This window comes from Triticum aestivum, chromosome 2B (genome assembly GCF_018294505.1).
Source record: "Triticum aestivum cultivar Chinese Spring chromosome 2B, IWGSC CS RefSeq v2.1, whole genome shotgun sequence".
Taxonomy (NCBI): Eukaryota; Viridiplantae; Streptophyta; class Magnoliopsida; order Poales; family Poaceae; genus Triticum; species Triticum aestivum.
In genome coordinates this window covers 12,964,025-12,990,390 of record NC_057798.1, presented here as the reverse complement: position 1 = coordinate 12,990,390, position 26,366 = coordinate 12,964,025, and the positions used below count along the sequence as shown (strand labels likewise).

Genomic DNA, 26,366 nt, shown 5'->3' with positions numbered 1-26,366 from the left:
CCTATGGCCCCCGGGTCTATCTTTTATCATATTTGCTTCCAATCTACTTTTATTTGCATCTTTACTTTTTGCATCTATATTATAAAATACCAAAAATATATTTATCTTATCTTACTATCTTTATTAGATCTCACTTTCGTAAGTGGCCGTGAAGGGATTGACAACCCCTTTATTGGGTTGGTTGCGAGTTCTCAGTTTGTTTTTGTAGGTGCGTGGGACTTTTGAGGAGCCTCCTACTGGATTGATATCTTGGTTCTCAAAACTGAGAGAAATACTTATGCTACACTTGATGCATCACCCTCTCCTCTTCGGGGAAAACCAACGCTAGCTCAAGATGTAGCAAGAAGGATTTCTGGCGCCGTTGCCGGGGAGGTCTTCGCTCAAGTCAAGACATACCCTGTACCCATCACAAACCCATCTCCCTCGCATTTACATTATTTGCCTCTCGTTTTCCTCTCCCCCACTTCACCCTTGCCGGTTTATTCGCCCTCTCTTTCCCAGTCTCCTCCTCTCTTTTTCGCTTGTCGTTTTTTGTGCGTGCTTGTGTGTTGGATTACTTGTTGCCATGGCGCAAGATAATACCAAATTGTGTGATTTCTCAAATACCAATAATAATGATTTCCTTAGTACTCCCATTGCCCCTCTTAATGATGTTGAGTCTTGTGAAATCAATGCTTCTTTGCTAAATCTTGTTATGAGTTCATTGCAGTACTTTATGTGGTGGTTTTGTTTTCTTTCACTAACGGAGCTTATAAGATTTCCTGTTGAGTTTTGTGTTGTGAAGTTTTCAAGTTTTGGGTAAAGATTTTATGGACTATGGAATAAAGGGTGGCAAGAGCCTAAGATTGGGGATGCCCAAGGCACCCCAAGATATTCAAGGATAGCCAAAAGCCTAAGCTTGGGGATGCCCCGGGAAGGCATCCCCTCTTTCGTCTTCGTTCATTGGTAACTTTACTTGGAGCTATATTTTTATTCGCCACATGATATGTGTTTTGCTTGGAGCGTCGTGTATTATATTAGTCCTTGTTTTTTAGTTTACCACAATCATCCTTGCTGTACACACCTTTTGGGAGAAGTCTACTTGATTAGAATTTGCTAGAATACTCTATGTGCTTCACTTATATCTTTTGAGCTTGATAGTTTTTGCTCTAGTGCTTCACTTGTATCTTTTAGAGCACGGTGGTATCTTAATTTTGAAGAAATTTCTAGCCTCTCATGCTTCTCTTATATTATTTTGAGAGTCTTTTAGAACAGCATGGTTTTTGCTATGATCATAAAGTTGGTCCTAGAACGATGAGCATCCAAGTTGGGTATAATAAAAACTATCATAGAAAGTGAATTGGATGCTATGATCAATTTGATGCTTGATAATTGTTTTGAGATATGGAGGTAGTAATATTAAAGTTATGCTAGTTGGGTGATTATGAATTTAAAGAATGCTTGTGTTGAAGTTTGTGATTCCCGTAGCATGCACGTATGGTGAACCGCTTTGTGATGAAGTTGGAGCACAATTTTATTTATTGATTGTCTTCCTTATGAGTGGCGGTCGCGAACGAGCGATGGTCTTTTCCTACCAATCTATCCCCCTAGGAGCATGCACGTAGTGCTTTGGTTTTTGATGACTTCTAAATTTTTGCAATAAGTACATGAGTTTTTTTGATTAATGTTGAGTCCATGGATTATACGCACTCTTTCACCCTTACACCATTGCTAGCCTCTCTTGTGCCGCACAATTTTCGCCGGTATCATACAACCACCATACTCCTTCCTCAAAACTGCCACCATACCTACCTATTATGGCATTTTCATAGCCATTCCGAGATATATTGCCATACAACTTTCCACCGTTCCATTCATATGCCACACATTACTTTTGTCATATTGCTCTTTGCATGATCATGTAGTTGACATTGTATTTGTGGCAAGGCCACCTTCATAATTTTCATACATGTCGCTCTTGATTCATTGCATATCCCGGTACACTGCTGGAGGCATTCATATAGAGTCATATCTTGTTCTAGCTTTGAGTTGTAAATCCATAAAAGTGGGATGATCTTCATTTATTAGAGCATTGTCCTCCTGAGGAAAGGATGATGAAGGCTATGATTCCCCCACAAGTCGGGATGAGACTTCGGACTTTACAAAAAAAAGAGAAAGGCCAAAAAAAAGAAGAAGGCCAAAGAAAAAAAGGAAAAGAGAAAAAGAAAAAGAAAAAAATATAATGAGAGAAAAAGAGAGAAAGGACAATGCTACTATCTCTTTTTCCACACGTGTGCGTCAAAATAGCACCATGATCTTCATGATAGAGAGTCTCATATGTTGTCACTTTCATATACTAGTGGGAATTTTTCATTATAGAACTTGGCTTGTATATTCCAATGATGGGCTTCCTCAAAAGTGCCCTAGGTCTTCATGAGCAAGCGAGTTGGATGCACACCCACTTAGTTTCTTTTGTTGAGCTTTCATATATTTATAGGTCTAGTGCATCCGTTGCATGGCAATCCCTACTCACTCGCATTGATATTTATTAATGGGCATCTCCATAGCCTGTTGATACGCCTAGTTGATGTGAGACTATCTTCTCCTTTTTGTCTTCTCCACAACCACCATTCTATTCCACATATAGTGCTATGTCCATGGCTCATGCTCATGTATTGCGTGAAAGTTGAAAGAGTTTGAGATTATTAAAGTATGAAACAATTGCTTGGCTTGTCATCGGGGTTGTGCATGATTAAATACTTTGTGTGATGAAGATAGAGCAACAACCAGACTATATGATTTTGTAGGGATAACTTTCTTTAGCCATGTTATTTTGAGAAGACATGATTACTTTGATTAGTATGCTTGAAGTATTACTATTTCTTTTATCATTATGAACTTTTATTTTGTATTCATTTGGATCTGAACATTCATGCCACAATAAAGAAAATTACATTATGAACTATGCTAGGTAGCATTCCACATCAAAAATTCTCTTTTTATCATTTACCTACTCGAGGACGAGCAGGAATTAAGGTTGAGGATGCTTGATACGTCTCCAACGTATCTATAATTTTTGATTGTTCCATGCTATTATATTACCCCTTTTGGATGTTTATGGGCTTTATTTTACACATTTATATCATTTTTGGGACTAACCTACTAACCGGAGGCCCAGCTCATATTGCTGTTTTTTTTTGCCTATTTTAGTATTTCGAAAAGGAATATAAAACGGAGTCCAAACGGAATGAAACCTTCGGGAGCGTGATTTTTGGAATGAATGTGACCCGGAGAGCTTGGAGTGCAAGTCAAGAAGCTCCCGAGGACCCCACGAGATAGGGGCCGCACCCCCCCCCCTATAGGGTGCGCCCCTGTCTCATGGGCCACTCGGGCGGCCACTGACGTACTTCTTCCTCCTATATATACCTACGTACCCCGAAAACATCTAGGAGCACCACGAAACACAATTTCCACCGCCGTAACGTTCTGTATCCGCGAGATCCCATCTTGGAGCCTTCGCCGGCACTCTGCCGGAGGGGGAATCAACCACAGAGGGCTTCTACATCAACATCCTTGCCCCTCCGATGAGTTGTGAGTAGTTTACCACAGACCTACGGGTCCATAGTTATTAGCTAGATGGCTTCTTCTCTCTTTTTGGATCTCAATACAATGTCCCCCCCTCTCTTGTGGAGATCTATTCGATGTAATCTCTTTTTACGGTGTGTTTGTCGAGATTCGATGAATTGTGGGTTTATGATCAAGTCTATCTATGAATAATATTTGAATCTTCTATGAATCCTTTTATGTATGATTGAGTTATCTTTGCAAGTCTCTTCGAATTATCAGTTTGGTTTGGCCTACTAGATTGATCTTTCTTGCCATGGGAGAAGTGCTTAGCTTTGGGTTCAATCTTGCGGTGTTCTTACCCAGTGACAGAAAGGGTTGCAAGACACGTATTGTATTGTTGCCATCAAGGATAACAAGATGGGGTTTATATCATATTGCATGAGTTTATCCCTCTACATCGTGTCATCTTGCTTACTGCGTTACTCTGTTCTTATGAACTTAATACTCTAGATGCAGGCAGGAGTCGGTCGATGTGTGGAGTAATAGTAGTAGATGCAGGCAGGAGTCGGTCTACTTGTTATGGACGTGATGCCTATATACATGATCATGCCTAGATAATCTCATAACTATGCGCTTTTCTATCAATTGCTCGACAGTAATTTGTTCACCCACCGTAATACTTATGCTATCTTGAGAGAAGCCTCTAGTAAACCTATGGCCCCCGGGTCTATCTTTTATCATATTTGCTTCCAATCTACTTTTATTTGCATCTTTACTTTTTGCATCTATATTATAAAATACCAAAAATATATTTATCTTATCTTACTATCTTTATTAGATCTCACGTTCATAAGTGGCCGTGAAGGGATTGACAACCCCTTTATTGCGTTAGTTGCGAGTTCTTAGTTTGTTTGTGTAGGTGCGTGGGACTTTTGAGGAGCCTCCTACTGGATTGATACCTTGGTTCTCAAAACTAAGGGAAATACTTACGCTACACTTGCTGCATCACCCTCTCCTCTTCGGGGAAAACCAACGCTAGCTTAAGACGTAGCATTTTGCCCCTCTCGCATTTTCCTATACAATATAGTAAGGGAAGCAGAGGACATACCCTGTAATTCTTCCAGCCGTTTGTTCACCAGCGTGATATCGGCATCAATAGATCCGATCTGCCTCCTTAGTTTGGCAACTTCAACAGACTGGTCGGCTGCCGGATCCTCAGATACCTGCGCACATGTACGGCGCAGCCATTACTATGTGATCCCCCGTTTGCCGCCTATGGCGGGCAACCAGAGTCTCAGGGGCTACTATCCATAGGGAGCACACCTAGCGCGTGCTTCACAACCAAAACATAGTGCATTTTTCACTACATACCTCAAAGCCTTTGAGCAGACTTATAAATGCCTCATTCAAACCGCTTGTAGCGGATGAAATCTTCATGAGCACCGTGCTCATTAAAGAGCGGTGCTCCTCCGAGAGCGCACCTCGCTCCAGAAGGCCTGTCAGTACGTCTGACCGGACATCGAACTGTGTCGGACCCTTCTCATCACCCCCCGTGGGAGCCAAACGCTCCGGGCTCAGGGCGATTGACGTGTTAGCTTTCGGCTTCGGCAGATTCGGACTCCTCCGTGATGACACCTCAGTGTCGCCCACTTCATGCGGCGGAGAGGTGGGCGGGGTCTCACTCTCCATCATCTCCGGAGGAAGATCCCCCGAAGACGAGCTCTGTTGAGAGGAGCTGCTCGCCGGACTGCAAAAGACGAAGTCCCGGTTATGAATCTCGGAGAAACACCCTACCTTCAAATTAACGATCAACTTACAACTCGGTGGAGGGCTGGCCCGTTGGTGGGCATGACGCGGTGAGGGTTCTCGTCGCGACAGAGCCCCCTGGTGATACCTTCTTCCCTTGTTTGGGCATCTCCGCCTCCAAGTCTTCGGAGGCGGCCCTCTTCCTCCCGCACGGGGAGGAGGCTTTAACCTCCCCTTCCCGACTATCCTCCCCAGGGGAGGTAACGATTCCCCCGGTTTGGATGCGTAGTGTGTGAAGTTCGGCTTCACCGCCCTTTCCTTCGCCTTTCCCTGAGGGGATTTTGCTGAGCACCCGACCAAGCATCTTGGCAATGGTTGGACCAGGCGAGCCTTAAGAAAGTGGCGCCGGACACCTGATTCTCTCCGCCTTGGTGAGCCATTCCTGGCCACGGAGGGTTTTTCAGAATAATGGTTATGATAAATATAAACAAAGTGTCCGGTTTTAAGGTACCTACTTGGGCGTCTAGGCGATTGCAGCTTAGGCCCGCATCCTCGGTGGTGTCCGGACACTTTACTTGTGGTCCGAAGAATAATTTGCACATCCCTTCGAGCTTCAGGCCGAAGAAATGCTTAATAGTCCGCGGACCCTCCGAATTGAACTCCCACATCCGGAGAGGCCGACGTTTGCACGGCAACATCCGTCGGATTAACATCACTTGAATTACGCCGACAAGATTTATGTCGCTCTCAAGAAGCTCCCGGATGCGATTCTGCAGTACTGGTATATCACCAGCGGGCCGCCAATTCCGTCCTACGTTGGTCCAAGACGCCAACTGTGATGGAGGGCCCGAGCGGAACTCGGGGCGGCTACCCACTTTGTGCCTCAAAGAGCCGTAACATAAAACCACCTCCGTTGCCATACATCGGATACTTCCGGGAAAGAACCCTCTGGCCATGGGGCATCGGCGTTCCTGCCTATTATGGCACCTCCGCACTCCGTGTGTCGCCCCTCGATCATCTTCGGCTTCACATTGAAGGTCTTGAGCCACAAGCCGAAGTGTGGGGTGACGTGGAGAAAAGCCTCGCACACAATAATGAACGACGAGATATGGAGGATGGCGTCTGGAGCCAGATCATGAAAATCCAACCCGTAGTAGAACATGAGCCCCCTCACAAAGGGGTCGAGGGTGAGGCCCAGGCCTCGGAGGAAGTGAGGGACGAACACAACGCTCTCATTGGGCTCCGGCGTGGGGATAACTTGCCCTGGCGCAGGAAGCCTGTGCTGGATATCGGCGGTCAGGTATCCGACCTCCCTAAGCTTAGTAATGTCCTCCTCTTGGATCGAGGAGGCCACCCACCGGCCTTTTGCGTCGGATCCGGACATACTGGAGGATCTGGGGTGTTGGAGCTTAGGTCTTGGGTGTTAGAGCTCGAGGTGCGAGAAGGAGCAAGGAAGGTGGAAAAGAGGCGTAGGCCTCGACCCCTTTATAAAGGGGAAGAATATCAAGAGTCCTCAGCGTTACTGCTTGAGACTTCTCCAAAATACACGGAGTCATACCAATAGTCATCGTGGTGCCACACACGCCCATTTTGATGAAAGATCCCGTAATAAGAGGAACACGATCTCTGCTTTGGCAGGACGTGCTAATAAAACCGCCTCACAACGCGAGTCGAGGTGGAGCAAGAAATGCCGGTTTGTGTTCGACCAGTCCACGATGCAGGGGCACGACGTACAAAGACTGTCAGCAGAACGGATTTACGTTATGTTCCCTACAATGGTGTGTGAAGGTCGTCTCGCAGAACCGGACGCTATTCCTCGTAACAAATACATTGAGGTATTCGAAGATGGAGCCCGCCTTGCAATTCCGAAGACAAGACTGCGCGCCGGACTCATCGTCATTGAAGCCTGGTTCAGGGGGTACTGAGGGAGTCCTGGATTAGGGGGTATCCAGACAACCGGACTATATACGTCGTCCGGACTATTGAAATGTGAAGATACAAGACTCAAGACTCCGGCCCGTGTCCGGATGGGACTCTCCTTTGCGTGGAGGACAAGTTTGGCGATCCGGATATTGTATTTTCTTCCATGTAACCGACTCCGTGTAAACCCTAGCTCTCTCCTGTGTCTATATAAACCGGAGAGGATGGTCCTTAGAAGGCCGATCACAATTACAATCATACCATCATACGCTAGCTCCTAGGGTTTAGCCTCTACGATCTCGTGGTAGATCTACTCCTGTACTACTCATATCTTCAATATTAATCAAGCAGGAAGTAGGGTTTTACCTCCATCGAGAGGGCCCGAACCTGGGTAAACATTGTGTCCCTTGCTTCCTGTTACCATCAGCCTAAGACGCACAGATCGGGACCCCCTACCCGAGATCCGCCGGTTTTGACACTGATAGTAGAGACCGCCGCTCGTCTCGCCCTAGGCCGAGGCAGAGGCCGACACCCACCCGACCTCCATCGAGGCAGAGAAGCCCTGACCCGGCGATGTCGAGGGCGTGCATGCACAACCCAGTGCGGGAGGCCGGAGATCCGGCGAACAGTGGCGACACCTGGCGTGCCCTAGCCGCGTTCGGCCTCGACTCTGAACTGGAACAACCACGACATCGCACCTCGCTGGACCCTCGGCCATGACATCATCCTCGACCTCCAGTGCTAGGCTAAGGCGCGCGACAGTGGCCGCCGGGCATTTCTTCAGCCAGCCTGTGTGTTGCACGTCAGCTGCTCGCTAAAATACTAAATAGAGGAGTGTTACACTGACAAATGGGGCCATGTGCAGCAAAACGATTCAATGTAATGGTGTTAGAATTTTGTGTCATGTCAGCCTGATTGGCGAGTCACGTCTATCGTAATCTCACTTAACAGAGGTAGATCCGCCGATCAGTGACTTTTACAAAACGATTACACAAAATGTGGTGTTTACTACAAAAGAAATGTAACGTAATGTTTAATGCAAGTCTAGCCTCCAAACTGTTGATTTCCTGCAATTTACTCTCGTCGCGGTGAAGCAGGTCGCAGAACATGGGTTCTGCACCATTGTTGCCGCGTAGCCACTACTGAAACAGCACGCCGGTGTCGTCACCAACCTGGTCCTCACCCGCAGCACAGGATATGGTTGACGTAGGATCTGGACTGTTTTTATTGTCGATAACTAAGGCCTCCTTTAGTTCATAGGATAGGAATAGTATAGGAATAGGAAAATCATAATAAGTGAGATGTCATGCATCTCAATTCCTATAAAGAAAGACATGTCATTTGATGCATAGGATATGAGTTTTTTTATTGAGTCCAGGCTAATATTTTCCTTTTTTGAAATGTGAAGGATTGAATCCTATCCTACATAGGAATAGGATCATTTCATACCAGTGGCTGACCCAGGAATTGAAGTTAGCCGGGGCGAACTTTTTATGGTCTAAAAAAAATTAGGTACAAATGGAACTCTATTCAACCAAAACTCATAATATTCAACAACAAAAGTATAGAACATGTCTTTTTTTTGCGAGGTAAAGGTAGTTTTTATTGCAAGTTCACAGTGTTACAATCAAGAGGCCATAAGTCCTCGATACAAGGTGGAACCGAATGTAACCACACAGCCGTGGCCCTCTCGGAGCGGCTATAATTGGCCAACCGATCTGCAACATTATTCTGACTACGGTGAATTTTCTGTGGTACAAACTCTCTATTACTCATTAACTCCTTTATCTCAAGAATTAATTGACCATAAGCTGACTTCATTAGACTCTTGCTAGATAGGACTGACAAAGCTTCAGACGAGTCCGATTGAACTACCACCGGTAGCGTTGTATGTTGAATAGCTAACGCCATCCCTTGCATGAGAGCATGAATCTCCGCTTCCAGTGAATCATTGCAATGAAAAATATACCGGTACGCGGCAAACAAGATTTTACCTGTATCATCCCGGAGTATCATAGCAGCAGCAGCTGATCCGTCTGAGTCACTAAAGGACCCATCAACTGAAAGAGCGACATTGCCCGGCCGAGGCGCTGGCCACGGATCAACAGGGGGTCTCGCTGTACATGCAATACGTGACTCAATAGCTGAAACTGGCATTTTGCCTTTGATTATCTCCTCTGTACTAAAACGCCCTGCAAGCTTGATGGACTTGTAATAGCTGTCCTGGAAGTCCACCGTAACATCTACTGGCGGAATTTCCTTGCCGTGTGTATAATCTGTCCTCATCTGCCAAATACGCCAGATCAACATAATCACCATATCTCGGACCTCCTCTGAACAATTGGCAAGCAAAAGCAACAGCCACTCCTTGCCATTATTAACTAGGAACTCATCTGGTGGAAGAGGCCACCTAGCTCTCATCCTTAACCAAGTGAGGCGTGCATTATCACAAGTGACCAGCGCGTGGAACTCATCCTCCTCCTCCACCCCGCATAAAGGGCACAAAGAGCGCTTGGATAGGTGTCTGTACTTTTTGCATTGTGCCGTCGGCAAGGCATCGGACACTACCTTCCAAGCCAGAATTTTCATTTTCTGTGGCACCGATGATTTCCACACACTATTCCATATTGACCTCACCCCATTTGGCGCCGAATATGATGCTCCTCCTGCAACAGCTGTGTTATGATCGTATGTGGCTAGCTTATAAGCGCTCTTGACCGTAAATTGGCCACTCTTCTCTGGGAACCACGACACAAAATCACACCGCTGCCTTGGAGACGTCCTTATTTTCATAATGTAATCAATATCCATCGGCCAGAAGTTCTCTCGTAACTGGTCCACTCGCCACGCACCGTTCTCATCCAAAAGGTCAGAGACCCAATTCAGGCGAGAATTGCGCTTTGGCGTAATAGGGCGGAAGGAGGACGCCCGTGGAATCCAAGGATCCCTCCAGGTACGTATGAGCGCCCCATTCCCCACTCGCTGGATAACTCCTTTTTAAGTAGATCAAGACCGTGCAATATTCCTTTCCAAACGGCTGAACCGTTATTGGAGAACACCGAGTCCAGCAAGTTCCCGGAAGGAAAATATTTCGCCTTTAGTAGCCTCGCACACAAACTCTCTGGTGTGTCGACAAGACGCCAAGCTTGTTTGGCCAGCAACGCTTGATTGAAGGCCCTCATATCGCGAAAACCCATACCACACATAAGTTTCGGTAATCTCATCTTGTCCCAACTGAGCCAGGCCATTTTATGCTTCCCCTTTTCAACACCCCACCAATATTGACGCATCAAGCGTGTTAACTCATCACACACTGAAGCGGGAAGCTTGAAGACACTCATCACATATGCTGGAATAGCTTGCGCAACAGACTTAATTAAAATCTCCTTGTTACCTGATGACATATATTGTTCGCTCCAGTCAACTAATCTTTTTCGTAACCTTTCTTGAACGGTTTCAAATTTCCCCTTATGCATTCTCCCTTCCGGCACAGGAAGTCCCAAATATTTAGGCTCAAAGACCTCCTGTGTGATCTCCAACACACGCTTTACTTCCGAAGCAATTGTTGGCAGGCAATGATCTGAGAAAAGGATGGAGCACTTTGAGGGATTTATTAATTGGCCTGTGGCTGCCGCGTAAGTGTTCAACAAAACCTTCACCAGATTTGCCTGTTGTTCTGAAGCTTGAAAAAACAAAAGTGAATCATCCGCAAATAGCAGATGGGAGATTTCCGGTGCAGCTCTACAAATTTTCACCCCTTTCAAACCATCCTCCGCCATGGATCTATTAATCAAGGCCGATAGAGCATCAGCAGCAAAGAGGAACAGAAAGGGGGATAAAGGATCACCTTGCCGAAGCCCCCTGGAAGGGGTAAACGTTTCCAATAACTCGCCATTGAATGTAACTGAGTACTTAACCGAGGAGACACATGCCATGACTCGAGAAATCCAAAATTGAGAGAAGCCCCACTTGCATAGCGCCTTCTCTAGGAAAACCCAATCGACACGGTCATGGGCCTTGGACAAATCAAGCTTATAAGCACAGAATGCCGGTGAATTCTCCTTCAAAGACTGTATATGATGGATACATTCAAAAGCAATGATCGAGTTATCCGTAATAAGCCTTCCAGGAACGAAGGCACTTTGATTTTCAGAAATAAGCTCTGCTAGAAAAGGTCGTAACCTATTCACCATGCATTTAGACACAATTTTATATACCACATTGCAAAGACTAATTGGATGGAAATTCTTTAGTTCCTATGGATGTGGGATTTTTGGAATCAACACAATCGCCGTCTCATTGACACCTTCCGGCATGATCCCGGTAGCAAAGAATTCCTGGATAGCCTTTGTAATATCAGTTTTTAGCACCCCCCAATTCCGTTGATAGAAGCGCGCCGGGAAGCCATCAACACCCGGCGCCTTTAGTGTCCTAATTTGGAAAAGTGCATCAGAGATTTCTTTCTCAGAAAAAGGCATCCCGACAGAAGCATTCATCTCTGTCGAAACTCTCGGTTGTATACATTCCAGGACCACAGCTGGATCAAGGGTAGGATCCTTTGTGTATACTTCCTTGAAATATGAGTTGGACATCCTCTCCATCTCAGATGCTACATTGCACCAAGAGCCATCCCTCTTTCTTAGGCGCTGAATGTGATTTCTCCTTGCCCTCCATATTGCCCTACGGTGCAGGTATTTTGTATTTCGTTCGCCTTCCTTTAGCCACGTGATACGAGACCGCTGAAGCCACATCATCTCCTCTCTGTATAGGAGCTCGTCAAGTTGGTTCATCTTACATCGAATCTGGGAGCGGTCTGCCCCAGCCAACTGTAACTCAGCTAGCTGGTTCCGTAAGTTCTCAATTTCCTTTAAGACATTACCAAAATTCGCTTTGCTCCATTCCTTCATACTTGTCATTAATTGTCTCAGGGACGCAGCCACAGAATCTAGACCACCGTTGGGCTTGTTCTTAGCCCAAGCTTTAGCTACCACCTCCGGTAGATCCGGGTGGCGCTCCCACATGATTTCATAGCGTGGCGCCCGTCCTTGCCGCCGGAGTACTTGGACATCTCCAATCTGAATCAGGATGGGGGAATGATCCGAGCAAGATGATACAAGGTGTACCACCCTAGACGCCGGAAACAGATCCCGCCAAGCTTCGTCCGCGCAAGCGCGGTCGAGTCTAACCTGCACATTGTGTTCGCCATCTTGCCCATTATTATATGTGTAGGGAATTCCCGCAAAGCCCAAATCTTCGAGCTCGCAGAGCAGCAGACACTCTCTAAAAGTTGACATTTGCGTTTCCGATCGCAGGTTCCTAGATAGATGTTCATGCTGCCACAAGGCCTCATTGTAGTCACCACACACAAACCATGGTTCCTGCGAGATTGCTCTGAGCCTAGAAAGATGATCCCACATAGCTTGCCTGTTTTCCACTTTAGGCTCTCCATATACGAAGGTTCCTCTCCACGCATTCCCTCCACCAATATCATCAATCTGAACATCGATGTACCGGCAACACGCATCAAGCACTGTCACGTTCAAAGACTCATCCCAAAAGAGAGCCAATCCACCACTTCTTCCATGGCTGCTGACACCATGAAAGCCTTTTAAACCTAATCTCCATTTGAGCTTCTCAATCTTTTTAGCATCTTGCCTAGTCTCACTTAAGAAGACTAGCTTGGGGACATTAGCGTTGACGAGGGCCAACACCTCATGAACTGTCCGGCGGTTCCCCGCCCCCCGGCAGTTCCAAGCGAGGATATTAATTGCGTCCGATGGTCCTCCTCGCTGGAGGCCGCCAAAATCTCCTCGCTGTTAGTGCTGCTTGATGGGGAGGTACCCTCCTGCTGATCCGCACCACTCCCATCCGTGATTGCCAACACACCCGGGTGTTGAGGTGGGAGGCCTGAGTTTCCATCAGCGGCATCCATATTAAGTCTCTTCCTCGGATCTTTGTCAAGCTCCATTCTTGTAGACGTTTTCTTCACAGGACTAGAATCAGTATCCTCAAACGATGGATCCAGTTTCTCCTGTGGTGTACTCTTCTCCACATGTGAGCCATGTGGCTCTTCATGTCTCGCACTAGGGCGAGCTGTATTATATGTCGTGGGTATTTTAGTATCGTTCCTGGCTTGATTTGGGCCATCGGCATACAGCCAATCCCCAAACTTCATCTTTGTTTCATCATGTATACCCAGACCATACTCCTTGAACACATGTCCGATGAGACCACACACTTTGCAAAATCTTGCTAGCTTCTCATACCTGACAAGATAAACCTGGCGTTTGCTTGCACGGACTATGCTCACATATTTTGTGAGGGGGCGTCGAACATCATGCTTAACTCTCACCCGCACATAATCACCCCAGGTGTTTCCATCAAGCCGCATGTCCAGAATTTCTCCAGAATCTTTTAGAAGTTTCTCCACTATCGATTGCTTGCAGAATCCATCTGGCAACTTGTGGATCTGTAGCCAGATCGCCAATGTCGATTTCCTCTGTTTTACTGAACCCATCATATGGACACATCAGAACAGCCCAGTTACGGAACAACCAGGGCCCTTGCCTCATCATACGTTCCCAGTCCCCCAAGCAAGATGCTTGGACGACGAACAAATTCGGTCCAACCGGTCGGAACCGTACCCTTTGCGCTGGATTCCAAGCCGCACGCATATCCTTATAGAACGCTGATTGACTGAATTTTTTTCCAGTGTGTACCCTCGCTAGGGCAAGCCACCTGACGCTTTCATCGATCTCTGGATCTTCCTCATCAATCTCGACATCATCAAAGTCATCGTCATTGAGATCCAGTTGATTGAAGATATCGCGAAGGTCTTGTTTAGCAGCCGCCGCGCCGCCGCCGCTAGTGGCGGAGTGAGCATCCGATGGGGACGCCATCCAGTCGTGGAGAGGAGGACCGGCCGGGGAGGGCAAGACCCAGCCAAGCCGGATGGAGGCGATGGCGAACTCAGAGGCGACCACGATCGCCTAGGAGGAAGTAAACCCTAGCCGCAAGGGTAGGGGATATCTGCAAGCACCTTGTATAGAACATGTCTTAAACACTAGTAAACTACTAAAATGGATTGCCGTCGCTTAAAATGCTTACTTGATGCCACAATATGATCCCATAATTTCAAATGAAACCTACAGAATAATGGATCGGTTGGGGATATTTTTTTGTTTGACAAGGAGACCTGTCGATCGGGCATTTGGGCCTGTAGTAACCTAGCCCAGTTCTGCAGTCCATCCCAAATCTCTTTCTACCTCAAACTGGTCACGTACCCCAGTATCATGCATAAACATAGACCAACGCCAACGTGGCCGCCACCATGAATCGCTCGCCAGAGGAAATGAGGAGGAAGGATATGTAACAGGGGTTCGATTTTTCTCCACCGGCGACCTGGGGCGGCTGCCCCAGCTCGCCCCAATGGTGGGTCTGCCACTGTTTCCTACAAACGGAAGGGCTTCAAAGAAATCTTTTCTTCAAAGTTTCTATTCTTTACAATTCCTACAAAATTTCTATGAACCAAAGGAGGCCTAACTCGCTGGCTCACCAACAACCGCTGCATGCATTCGGCGAAAATGGACTGTGAGTGGTCGTCGGAGTTTCTCCTGATGCAGACTAACTGCGGTGTCGGATGACCGTGGTCGACGGGGCCGGTGGATGAGGTTATTGCGTCGGACGCAAATTCGCCGAAAGAAGAGATGGGACGAACCTTTCAAAGTATTCCCCTGCTTAGATGATGGCTGTGCTAGCTGGTCACCTGAATGTACGTAGCGTATTGCTCAGGCTCTCATTTTCTCCTAACCAGTAACCCAGTGATTGAGTCTAATACGAAATTTCCACAAACAAGTACGGAGTACCTACGGCAAGTTGTGTGGCGATGAGGAAGACTTGGATAGAAATGAGAAGCACCTTCATGTTCAAACAAACGACATCCTATTCAGGTACTACTCATGTAGTATTAAGTTGAAACTTGAATACTTTGACCATCAGTATCGTTTCAAACATCTAGATCAGAAACTTGGGAATCGCGTGCATGGATTTTTCTGATGACGTGTTTCGCGAAATTGCACTTCCCCTTTCGCGCCTTCTCGACAAGTTGGGGCCTTTCTCGTCTTCATTTTCACTCAATTCTAGGCAATGACCACTCTTTCAGTGGTGGATGCACCGTGATGTGGGCGGCTGGTGGACTCGGCAATGACGACGCTTAGCGTTAATATCCATTCTTGGGGATATTGTCGCGGATCTTAGGTGTTATAGAACGTAGCGTGGCATTCTAACCCGTTCCTTATATGCTCTCACTTGGTAGCCTTGTCGCGTGCGTCTTGCCTGATATGATTATCCTGAGATCGACATTGTAGGAGGACAACCTCATCACCTTGTATCGTTTGGCCTTGTACTTGTTTGGTTGCCTCTTTATATATAAAGTGGGGTGAAAGCCTGTTTCGATGAATGACCACTCTTTTAGTGAGTGAGTACTTAATGCGACGGAGTTACTAATGGCATAACTCCTTGACATGACTACCGGTGACCTAAATTTCCTAAAAAAACAAAACAATTTCAGGCCCCACAGAAATATGTGATTTAAAAAAAACACATATTTTTTATTTTTTCGGATTTTGAGATTTCCAATTTTATTGGATTTTAGTCTAGTTTATATTTATTCTGAAATTTGTTTAAAACTGGCTCAAAATTTTGTGATTAATTTTTTCGGACCACACCGAAATATGTGAAATTTCGTTGAAATTTTTAACCCTGCCGTGCTCTCTCCGTGATGGTGGTTCTGGTGCACGTACGTACTTGGCGCACATGCGTCAATTCGGTTTTCAAGGCTTGTTTAGGAGCAGTGTATGTTTCATTGTTCGGTCGCATGTTCCAGCACGTATGCCCTTGTGTGGACGAAAGACATGCCGTGTCATATGGCCGTTGACCGGCCGACGACCTGCACCGTGCATGCGGTTATGATCGCGTCAGTTGCGTCGTGTCGTGGCCCATAAATAGGCCACCCACCGCTCAATCCCTCTCACCACCGTTGCTCGCTAGCCCTTCTTTCCTGTTCGTCTTGTTAGCCAGTTACTACTACGTACGTACACCTACCACTGCGTGGTCATGGGCTGGCCTGCTGCAAGCACCGGCAGCGCGCAGCTCATCCTCCTCCTCCTCCTCGATTCCTTGAACCTACGTACGCCTTATATTTCGGTGCATGCATGCGCAGTTCATAACATGAAGCCAGCGATTGTTGGAGGATCGGTTGGAGGAGCCGTGGCGTTGATGTTTGTGGGGTGGTGTATCATCTCCTGTTTGAAGTGGACAAGGAGCACAAGTCATGACTTCTTGGCACGAACTGGTGGAGCCAGATGGTTTGAGTACTGTGTTCTGGCTGCGGCAACGGACAACTTCTCTGAGCAGAAGATTATTGGGCAAGGTGCTTTTGGAGTAGTTTACAGGGGTAAGCTTGCCAAGGGATCGTCATCAGGCGTGCCCTCAAGAGAATTGGATAGTCTACCCTCCAAGGTATCTGCAGACGACACTGAGGTGGCTGTAAAGAAGATCTTGAAAGAGGTGAGACGCGGAAATCTGGACTTCTTTGCCGAGATAAACGCCATTAGCCAAGCAAAGCACAAGAATCTCGTCAAAGTGAAAGGTTGGTGCCGTAGGGAAAACAACCAAAACCTACTCGATTTTATGTGCTGGTGCGGCAGGAAGAAAAAGGATGACGAGGTCTTCCTTGTCTATGAACTGGTGCCCAACCGTGACCTGGACTACCACCTATTCAAATGTGACCAAGTATTGTCTTGGCCAAAAAGGTACTATATATGATGCATTATTCGGTCCTTATATTATTTCGTTTTTGAAGGTAGTACTACCTCCGTACCAAATATAAGACGTTTTGGTAGGCCATTTTATATCCTACCAAAACGTCTTGTATTTTAATATGGAGGTAGTATATTATTAACGTTGCACGGATTATATTCGTTCATTTGTCTGTCTGGCTGTCAGGTACCAAATCGTGAAATATATTGGCTCTGCTCTCGTTTACCTCCACCGTGATTGCCACCGTCCAATTCTGCATAGAGATATCAAACCCGGCAATGTACTCCTGGACAACGGCTTCAAGGCCAAGCTTGCTGACTTTGGGCTGTCGAGGATCGGCAATAAGAACAACGCGGCGATAATGACAACTGCTATAGGGACCCTAAGGTACATGGATCCAGAATGCATGAATGATGGGAAAGTCGAGTTGCACCCTAGATCTGACGTCTACAGCTTTGGAATAGTCCTGCTAGACATTATATGCACCGGGAAGTCCAGGTTGGAAGTATGGGAGCTATATCAAGGAGGCAAGGTCATCGAGGCTGTAGATGAAAAGTTGCATGGGGATGACTTTGCTACGTGGCAGACGCAGATGCAGCGTGTGGCTGTCCTAGGACTCTGGTGTTCTCTTCTTGACGGTGCCAAAAGGCCTACTGTTCAGAAGGCAATGGAGTTCCTGGAACGTGATGAGCCGTTGCCTAACCTTAACTACGCGATGAACAATAGGCTGCCCTTGGCATATCATGATGCCTACACTAGTCATTGCTCTGACGAGCAGACACTTATGTCAGAAATCAGATGATAGTTAGATCTTTCAATGAGCCATATACATGACTTTTTCCACGGTTACGTCGTTGACGCGGATTACTTCATTATATATACCAGTCTCAAGATTACTTGGTACGATGTGGCGCATGCTAGGTTATTATGAATCTCATGGTTGACAATGTTGCGTGTCTCATACCTGTTGCTAATTAAGTCAGTATGTATTATGTTGCTCGATATGGATCACAATGCATGTGCTGACAATGTGTCATGTCAAAAATCTATAATTGAATTGATCTGTCGATCTTTGTTGATCACCATGTATGCATGCTTACATATATACTAGTCCCTCTATAGTTTGTAGGGTTTGCACATATTCCAGTGAAAATCTACAATGTGTCATGTCAAACTACAAATTAATTGATCTATATCGATCTTTTCCCCCCATAATTACCAGACTGTATTCCTCATATAATGGCTAAGCCATTTACAAGAATTGTAGAAATATAATAAGGGAGAGTCGGATCCCAAAAGCCTAACCATCTTGTAGTAGAACAATTTTTGCATGGCTATTAGCTCCTTCATTAGCTTCTATAAAGCAATGCCCAAAAGTCTTAGCAAATTCAGATGCCAAGTGTTTGCATTGCGTGCTAATTGGAAGCTCAGGCCCCTGGTATGCTTCATCTTGAACAACCGCTTGAACCACAAAGGTGATATCAGACTCAATAAACACCACTACACCCAACATTTGTTGCCAACAGCAGTCCATTCCAATTAGCAATAATATCTGCCGAATCCAAATCACTGATATCAGGCAGGTACCATGTTGAAGCTCACGCAATAGCACCAGTGGCTCCCGTTAGAGTATCATCATAAAATGACACATCTACGTTGATTTTCACCACTCCTATCGCCGACATCTTCCTTACATGATTCTTATTTCTAACGGGTTTGGAGTACAAGATCTGACAAAATTAGTAGAGATTAGCTTGATCGATGTAGTAGTTCGCTCTAGGGCTGAATGGGCTCTCCCTTGACGCACTGGCGACGTTTCCACCAGATGCACCAAGTGGTCATAATAATCAGTTCCGCCTATGGAAAGTCTCCATCCTGGACATTTTGTCTCATGAGAACGTGCATGGTAACAGAACCTGGTCCATCTTCAGCGACAACCTTCTGAATCACTTCATTTAAACTAAGCTGCGTCCAAACCTCCATTGCACTCAGGCAAGTAAAAATACAGTGTTGGGTGTCTTCCATCCCTCTCTTACATATCGGACGTTGGGGTATTAGAGGTATGTGTCTTCCTGCGAGAACTCCATAACTTGGGGGAAATCCTCTCAACACCTTCCAGCCGAAGTGCTTCACTTTTCCCGTGACTCGGAGCTGCCACACTTGTTTCCAGATAGAGTTTAACTGAACACTTCCCTGGCCATCAGACCACAGGCCAGGTGATGCCCAAACTGATACTCAAACACAATTAATTTGTCGATCTTTATTGATCACCATGTATGCATGCTTACACATATACTAGTCCCTCTATCGTGGTTTATAGGGTTCACACATATTTCAATGAATTTTTTTGATCATTAATTTGTTCTATACAATATTATTTATATGTCACAAAAAACTAGTACATAATTAGATTCACAATAAAAGAAGTTTTGCTGTATAAATGACATATAACAAATATTTTATTGACTACATTAATGATTAAATTTTCTGATTTAAATCCATGCGAGCCATACAAATCAGGATGTAGTAATAATATATAATGGTAACATAAAGAAATATTTTCTTAGTCACAAATATAAGATGTTTTGGATAGTTTTAGTATGGACTACTTGTAGACTCAAATAAGTGAACAAACACACTAAAATGCGTCTATATACACCCAAATCAGAAAAGGTTAGAACATCTTATAATAGTGAACAGACGGAGTATATATACATATCCATTGTGTATTGTGATAAGATATTATGTCTTGTTAGTCATTGTTTGAACGGAAAAACTTGTAGGTTCTTTTTGATTGGCCGGAGATAGCTATCTCGTTTACATCCATAGCTTTGTTTGATGGCTACTTCTGTAATTTGTGACAATTATATCTATGTTGCATTTTTTATAATAACAACCATGCACTATGTTTATTTGGACATTTTCCTTGAAATAGTGATACCTTTCATTTTCGACACCAGAGATGCTCCCCGCAAGAAAAACATTGATATTAGACACGCCAACCAGTCAATACCATCTCTATCTCTAGTACTTCAAAAATAAGAAGCGTTCTTTTTTCTGTCAGGTAGAACTCTTCATCAACCAGTTACTCTCTCCCACCATGTTACTTCGCCGGCTTTTTTATCCAACTGATTTTTTAACCATGCTATATTTGACCGCACCATCCCAGTACTTTGCTCAATCACATTAATTTACTTACTTACCTTTGCACCAATTCAACCTTAATTTATTTACCAAACTTCCCATGAAACTACAATATAAATCACGGGTATGATTTAATAAACATTTATTTGGTCAATCACATTAATATGGATAGATAAATCACAAGCTAACGTACTAGAATATTTATATCTCGTTGCAACTCCTAGCATTGTCCTAGTTAATACAAAAGGCCATACACATCTAGCTATTTTTATTTTCTTTCTTATACGTGTGAGAGCACGGGGCAGCGACGGACCTAGGAACAAAATAGAGAGTAGGCACAACCTCATTTTTTTCCTGTATAATCCATGTGCAATATAAATTGGCAAAACAACAACATAAATTGCATAATCAAGTGTACCCGGATAGTCCAAACCAATGCCCGGGTCCACCACGTAGGAAAATGATGATCCACAAGTATAGAGGATCTATCGTAGTCCTTTCGATAAGTAAGAGTGTCAAAACCCAATGAGGGGCAGAAGGAAATGACAAGCGGTTTTCAGCAAGGTATTCTCTGCAAGCAATGAAATTATCGGTAACAGATAGTTGTGTGATAAGATAATTCATAACGGATAACAAGTAACAAGTGTAACTAAGGTGCAGCAAGGTGGCCCAATCCTTTTTGTAGCAAAGGACAAGCCTGGACAAACTCTTATATAAAGCAAAGCACTCCGAGGACACATGAGAATTATTGTCAAGTTAGTTTTCATCATGCTCATATGATTCATGTTCGTTACTTTGATAATTTGATATGTGGGTGGACCGGTGCTTGAGTGCTTTCTTTATTTGGACAAGCCTCCCACTTATGATTAACCCCTCTCACAAGCATCCGCAACTATGAAAGAAGAATTAAGATAAATCTAACCATAGCATGAAACATGTGGATCCAAATCAGCCCCTTACGAAGCAATGCATAAACTAGGCTTGTGGCCTCCTGGTGGGCCTCTTTGGTATTTTCTTTGCCCAATATTTTTTCATATATTCCAAAATAATTCTCCGTAAATTTTCATGACTTTTGGAGTTGTGCAGAATAGGTCTCTCAGATTTGCTCCTTTCCGGTCCAGAATTTCAGCTGCCGGCATTCTCCCCCTTCATGCAAATCTTGTAAAATAAGAGACAAAAGGCATAAGTATTGTACCATAATGTGAAATAACAGTCCATAATGCAATAAATATTGATATAAAAGCATGATGCAAAATGGACGTATCAGAAAACGCTCTGGCGATTGGGGAGGCGATCGCGAGGCGATTGGCTTCTGGCGCTAGGGTTAGTGTTTTGCCGAACAGGGGGGTTTAGCTCCGGCGGTGACTAGGGCAGCGACGGTGCATCCCTGGTTCCGTATCGGTGTAGTGCATCTTCGTCAGGAGCGATGCTGTTGGTGGAAGGACGGGCAAGAAGGCTGCAGCAACTCCAAAGAACAAACCAGACCCAGCAGCGACGACGGCGGCTACTCCGACGACACGGAAGCTGGATGGATCTGCTGGACGGGGTTCTTCCAAGTCTCCGGTGCAGAGCAAGATGCCGGACCATGCTACAAGCCTGTCTGCTAGATTGGGTAGTATGGTGCTCATGGACAAGGAGGCAAATGGCATAACTTTTGATGATCCAGAAGATGTAAGGCCAAAGTTCTCACGATGGGTGGCAGTGGGAAAAGCTTGCACGACCAGGCCCATGAACAAGACTGTGCTGGAACGGCCGATGCTGCGTGCGTGGGGCCTTCACAAGGAGGCTAAATTCAGAGTTCTGGGTGGAAACATTTTTAGGTGCAATTCGGCAGTGAAGGTGACTGGAAGCATGCCGGGAATAATGGCCCGTGGCAGTATGATTTCAATGTTTTGATCCTAAAATCTTATGAAGGTAGTACCCGACCCTCAGAGATGGTTTTCGATAAGATTGATGTATGGGTCCAAGTTTGTGATTTGCCACCAGGAAAGAGAACTAAGGCATTCGGGGAGGCCTTCGGCAACTTGATAGGGGAGGTGATCAAAGTGGATGCTGATAATGAGGGAATGGCCGGAGGACAACACTTAAGGGTTAGAGCTAAGATATCCGCATTTGAACCTTTGGTCAGAGGTTTCTACTTAAAATCCGCACTGGAGGATAAAGATAGGACGTGGTATTATTTTCATTATGAGAAGATTCCTCACTTCTGCTTCGAATATGGACGTTTAGTACATGCATAGGTGTGTGTGAGCCACCAGTGGACTCAATAGAGCAGTGGGGAGGCTGGCTTAGAGTGTCACCGAGAAGAGGTAATTCTGCAAAGGAGGGATCGCAGGGGGCTGCTGCTAGCAACACCAACAAATTTGGCAGTGATCGGACGGGTGATAGCGAGAAGAGTCAGTCGGGATAGCCGAGAGTTCATGACCTTCCAACCAAAAGAAACTTACATGCACAATTTACCCGAACGACGGACTCGCGCACTGGCGCGGATTACAGACCTAGTGGGGGGGGGGGGGAGGTGACGAGCCCTAATAAGGCGCGGACTAGTGACCAGGTCCCGGGTCAAAACAATCTGCGGAGGGGCTTGGAATAACATAGAGAACAAGATTTGAGGAGCAAATTAGTTGAACAACAGAGGCAGAAAGATAGTTCTCAGGGTAAGACATGGGAAGCCAAGGGAAAGAACAATGCTTAGTCGCCAAACTTTCAACGCCCGGATCATGCAAGGTGGACTGATGGTGCATCTGATACATGTAAACATGGCTTCAGAGACAGAACGAGAGGCACGTATAGGAGGAAGCCAAGGCATGAGTATAGGCCGACCCATCAGATGCAGCCCTAAACATGTTTTGAGAAGGAAAATAGGAAGAGAAGGACCAAGCAAAGATGGGTGGCGAAGGATGATCCAGATAGGAAGTTTGAGCATGAGGCGTTCATTCGCGATAAAAGACGTAAACCATCTTCTGTGTTTGAGCGCATCTTTGAGAACAAAAATGTAATGGCAGACCCCGCCGGTCACCATGAATTGCCTAGCCTGGACTGTCGAGGACCGGGGTTGGGTTCGACAGTAGGTGAATTACGAGACCTGATATGGTCTTACAACCCAGCAGTGTTGTTCCTTTCAGAAACTAAGAAGAAGGCGAGAGCGATGGAGAAACTCAAGTGGAGCCTTGGCTTTAAAAGAGGAGTTGTTGTGGATTGTCAAGGCTTGAGCAGGGGTCTTGCTTTGTGGTGGAGAGAAAATGTGTAGGTAAAGATCAGGCCATGGTGCCAATACTTCATCGATGCGAAGATGATTTGGGAGGACAAGACCTAGAGATTCACTGGATTCTATGGGGAGCCAAAGACTAATTTACGAAAGAAATCGTGGGATGCGATCACGTATCTCCGAGCACAAGATAACCTTCCATGGATCTGTGTTGGTGATTACAAGGAGGCACTCTTCCAGACTAGTAAGCTAGGTGGAAACCCAGGGCCTTTTTGCGCAAATGGAGGATTTTCGTGATTGTTTGGCAGACTGTGGCCTCGGCTTCTCGGGGTACCCATACACAGAGGACAACAAGCGAGACGGTGCAACGAATATTCAAGTGCGCCTAGTTTGTGCTACATGCACAGACAGTTTACTGGAGTTATTTTCGGAGACATGTTGTAACTGAAGAATCTGACCATCACGCTATCCTTGTACGTGTGATGGAGATAGCTCCACGGACGGATAGTGAAGGACCAAGGCCATTTCAGTTCGAGGAAGCATGGACGAGATATGATCAATGCGATGCTATGGTACAGGAAGCATGGGAGGCGGCGGGCTCAGGGGAAGCTTGTTTGACTGTGACCTGGAATAGGCTTAGCAACATGACGAGTAATATGTAAAGATGGGCTCGTGAGGTGTTCGTATCCATCAGGAGACAAATTGCCAAGTTAAAAACTCATCTTGCGCATGCTCGTACTAGGGCTGCAGTAACCGGATCCTCACTAGAGGTCCGAGAGATTAAGGCACATCTGAAAGTGATTTATGCAAGGGAAGAACTACCATATGTGAAGTCATTAGTCTCCATAAGATCAATATGATCTTTTTATTTCTTTTTATTCTTTCTTTTTCTTTTATTCCCTCAAATCATAGCAAGATAGCGAAGCCCTCAACTCAAAACTAATCTTTATTATATATAGCTCACAGACTCGATTACATAGAAAGGGATCAACACAAAACTCAAAACTAGATCATAATAAAATTTTATTCTACTAGATCAAGATATAACCAAAAGGATCGAACTAAGAAAAACAGCAAAGATAGAGGTGTGATGGTGATACGATACCGGGGCACCTCCCTCAAGCTTGGCAGTTGGCGGGAGTGACCATACCCATGTGTTTATGTTTCTTTCTTCGAAGGTGGTGATGATGAAGTTGTTGATGACGGGGTGTCGCACATCGAGCGTAGGAGATCCTCCAACTTGCGGATAATGCCCTTGAGTGCGGTGATATGCTCTTGCAACAAAATATTTTCACGTGTGAGATACTTGTTTTGTATGCGAGCTAGCTCAATCATCTTGAAAGCTTCAATTTCAGTAGGGGTGAGATGAGTTTAGTAAGGTTGAAAGAAGCCTTCTTCTTCTACTATCGGGACTTGCTCCTCTGCGGCCCCCTTGATCTTGTAACCTTCCTTGATTTCCCCGATTTCTTCTTGATATGTCTCCAACGTATCTATAATTTATGAAATATTCATGCTATTATATTACCTATTCTGGATGTTTATGGGTTTTACTATACACTTTTATATTATTTTTTGGGACGAAACTATTAACCGGAGGCCCAACCCAAATTGTTGTTTTTGCCCATTTCAGTGTTTCGAAGAAAAGGAATATCAAACGGAGTCCAAACGATATGAAACCTTCGGGAGAGTTATTTTTGGAACGGAAGCAATCCAAGAGACTTGGAGTATACATTAGGGAAGCAACGAGGAAGCCACAAGGCAAGGAGGCGCGCCCCCACCCTCGTGGGCCCCTCGTGGCTCCCCTGACCGACTCCTTTCGCCTATATATGTCCACATACCCTAAAAACATCGAGGAGCACAATAGATCGGGAGTTCCGCCGCCGCAAGCCTCTGTAGCCACAAAAAACCAATCGGGGCCCTATTCCGGCACCCTGCCGGAGGAGGGATCCATCACCGGTGGCCATCTTCATCATCCCGGCGCTCTCCATGACGAGGAGGGAGTATTTCACCCTCGGGGCTGAGGGTATGTACCAGTAGCTATGTGTTTGATCTCTCTCTCTCTCTCTCTCTCTCTCTCTCTCTCGTGTTCTTGATTTGGCACGATCTTGATGTATCGCGAGCTTTGCTATTATATTTGGATCTTATGATGTTTCTCCCCCTCTACTCTCTTGTAATGGATTGAGTTTTCCCCTTGAAGTTCTCTTGTCGGATTGAGTCTTTAAGGATTTGAGAACACTTGATGTATGTCTTGACGTGCTTATCTGTGGTGACAATGAGAAATTCATGTGATCTACTTGATGTATGTTTTGGTGATCAACTTGCGGGTTCAATGAACTTATGCATAGGGGTTGGCACACTTTTTCGTCTTGACTCTCCGGTAGACACTTTGGGGCACTCTTTGAAGTACTTTGTGTTGGTTGAATAGATGAATATGAGATTGTGTGATGCATATCGTATAATCATGCCCACAGATACTTGAGGTGACATTGGAGTATCTAGGTAACATTAGGGTTTTGGTTGATTTGTGTCTTAAGGTGTTATTCTAGTACGAACTCTATGATAGATCGAACAGAAAGAATAGCTTCGTGTTATTTTACTATGGACTCTTGAATAGATCGATCAGAAAGGATAACTTTGAGGTGGTTTCATACCCTACAATAATCTCTTCGTTTGTTCTCCGCTATTAGTGACTTTGGAGTTACTCTTTGTTGCATGTTGAGGGATAGTTATATGATCCAATTATGTTATTATTGATGAGAGAACTTGCACTAGTGAAAGTATGAACCCTAGGCCTTGTTTCCTAGCATTGCAATACCATTTGTGCTCACTTTTATCGCTTGTTACCTTGCTGTTTTTATATTTTCAGATTACAAATACTCATATCTACCATCCATATTGCACTTGTATCACCATTCTTCGCCGAACTAGTGCACCTATACAATTTACCATTGTATTGGGTGTGTTGGGGACACAAGAGACTCTT

At 45.3% G+C, this 26,366-nt stretch overlaps 1 protein-coding gene across 1 annotated transcript; it reads left to right on the top strand.

Annotated features, from left to right (window-relative positions):
* Nucleotides 1–16,440: 16,440 nt before the first annotated feature.
* Nucleotides 16,441–22,071, top strand: LOC123038739 (L-type lectin-domain containing receptor kinase IX.1-like). The gene is made up of 3 exons (XM_044462230.1): nt 16,441–17,024; nt 17,218–17,817; nt 21,597–22,071. The coding sequence occupies exons 1-3, from the start codon at nt 16,441–16,443 to the stop codon at nt 22,069–22,071; spliced, it is 1,659 nt and encodes a 552-aa protein (XP_044318165.1).
* The last annotated feature ends 4,295 nt before the right edge of the window (nt 22,072–26,366 follow it).

Bases quoted from the DNA above. Each gene is read 5' to 3' on its own strand.
- LOC123038739 (XM_044462230.1), top strand. From the start codon at position 16,441: ATGAAGCCAGCGATTGTTGGAGGATCGGTTGGAGGAGCCGTGGCGTTG. The intron at 17,025-17,217 runs GTACTATATATG...TCTGGCTGTCAG, and splicing joins GTATTGTCTTGGCCAAAAAG to GTACCAAATCGTGAAATATA. The intron at 17,818-21,596 runs GTCAGAAATCAG...CATCTTCGTCAG, and splicing joins TCTGACGAGCAGACACTTAT to GAGCGATGCTGTTGGTGGAA.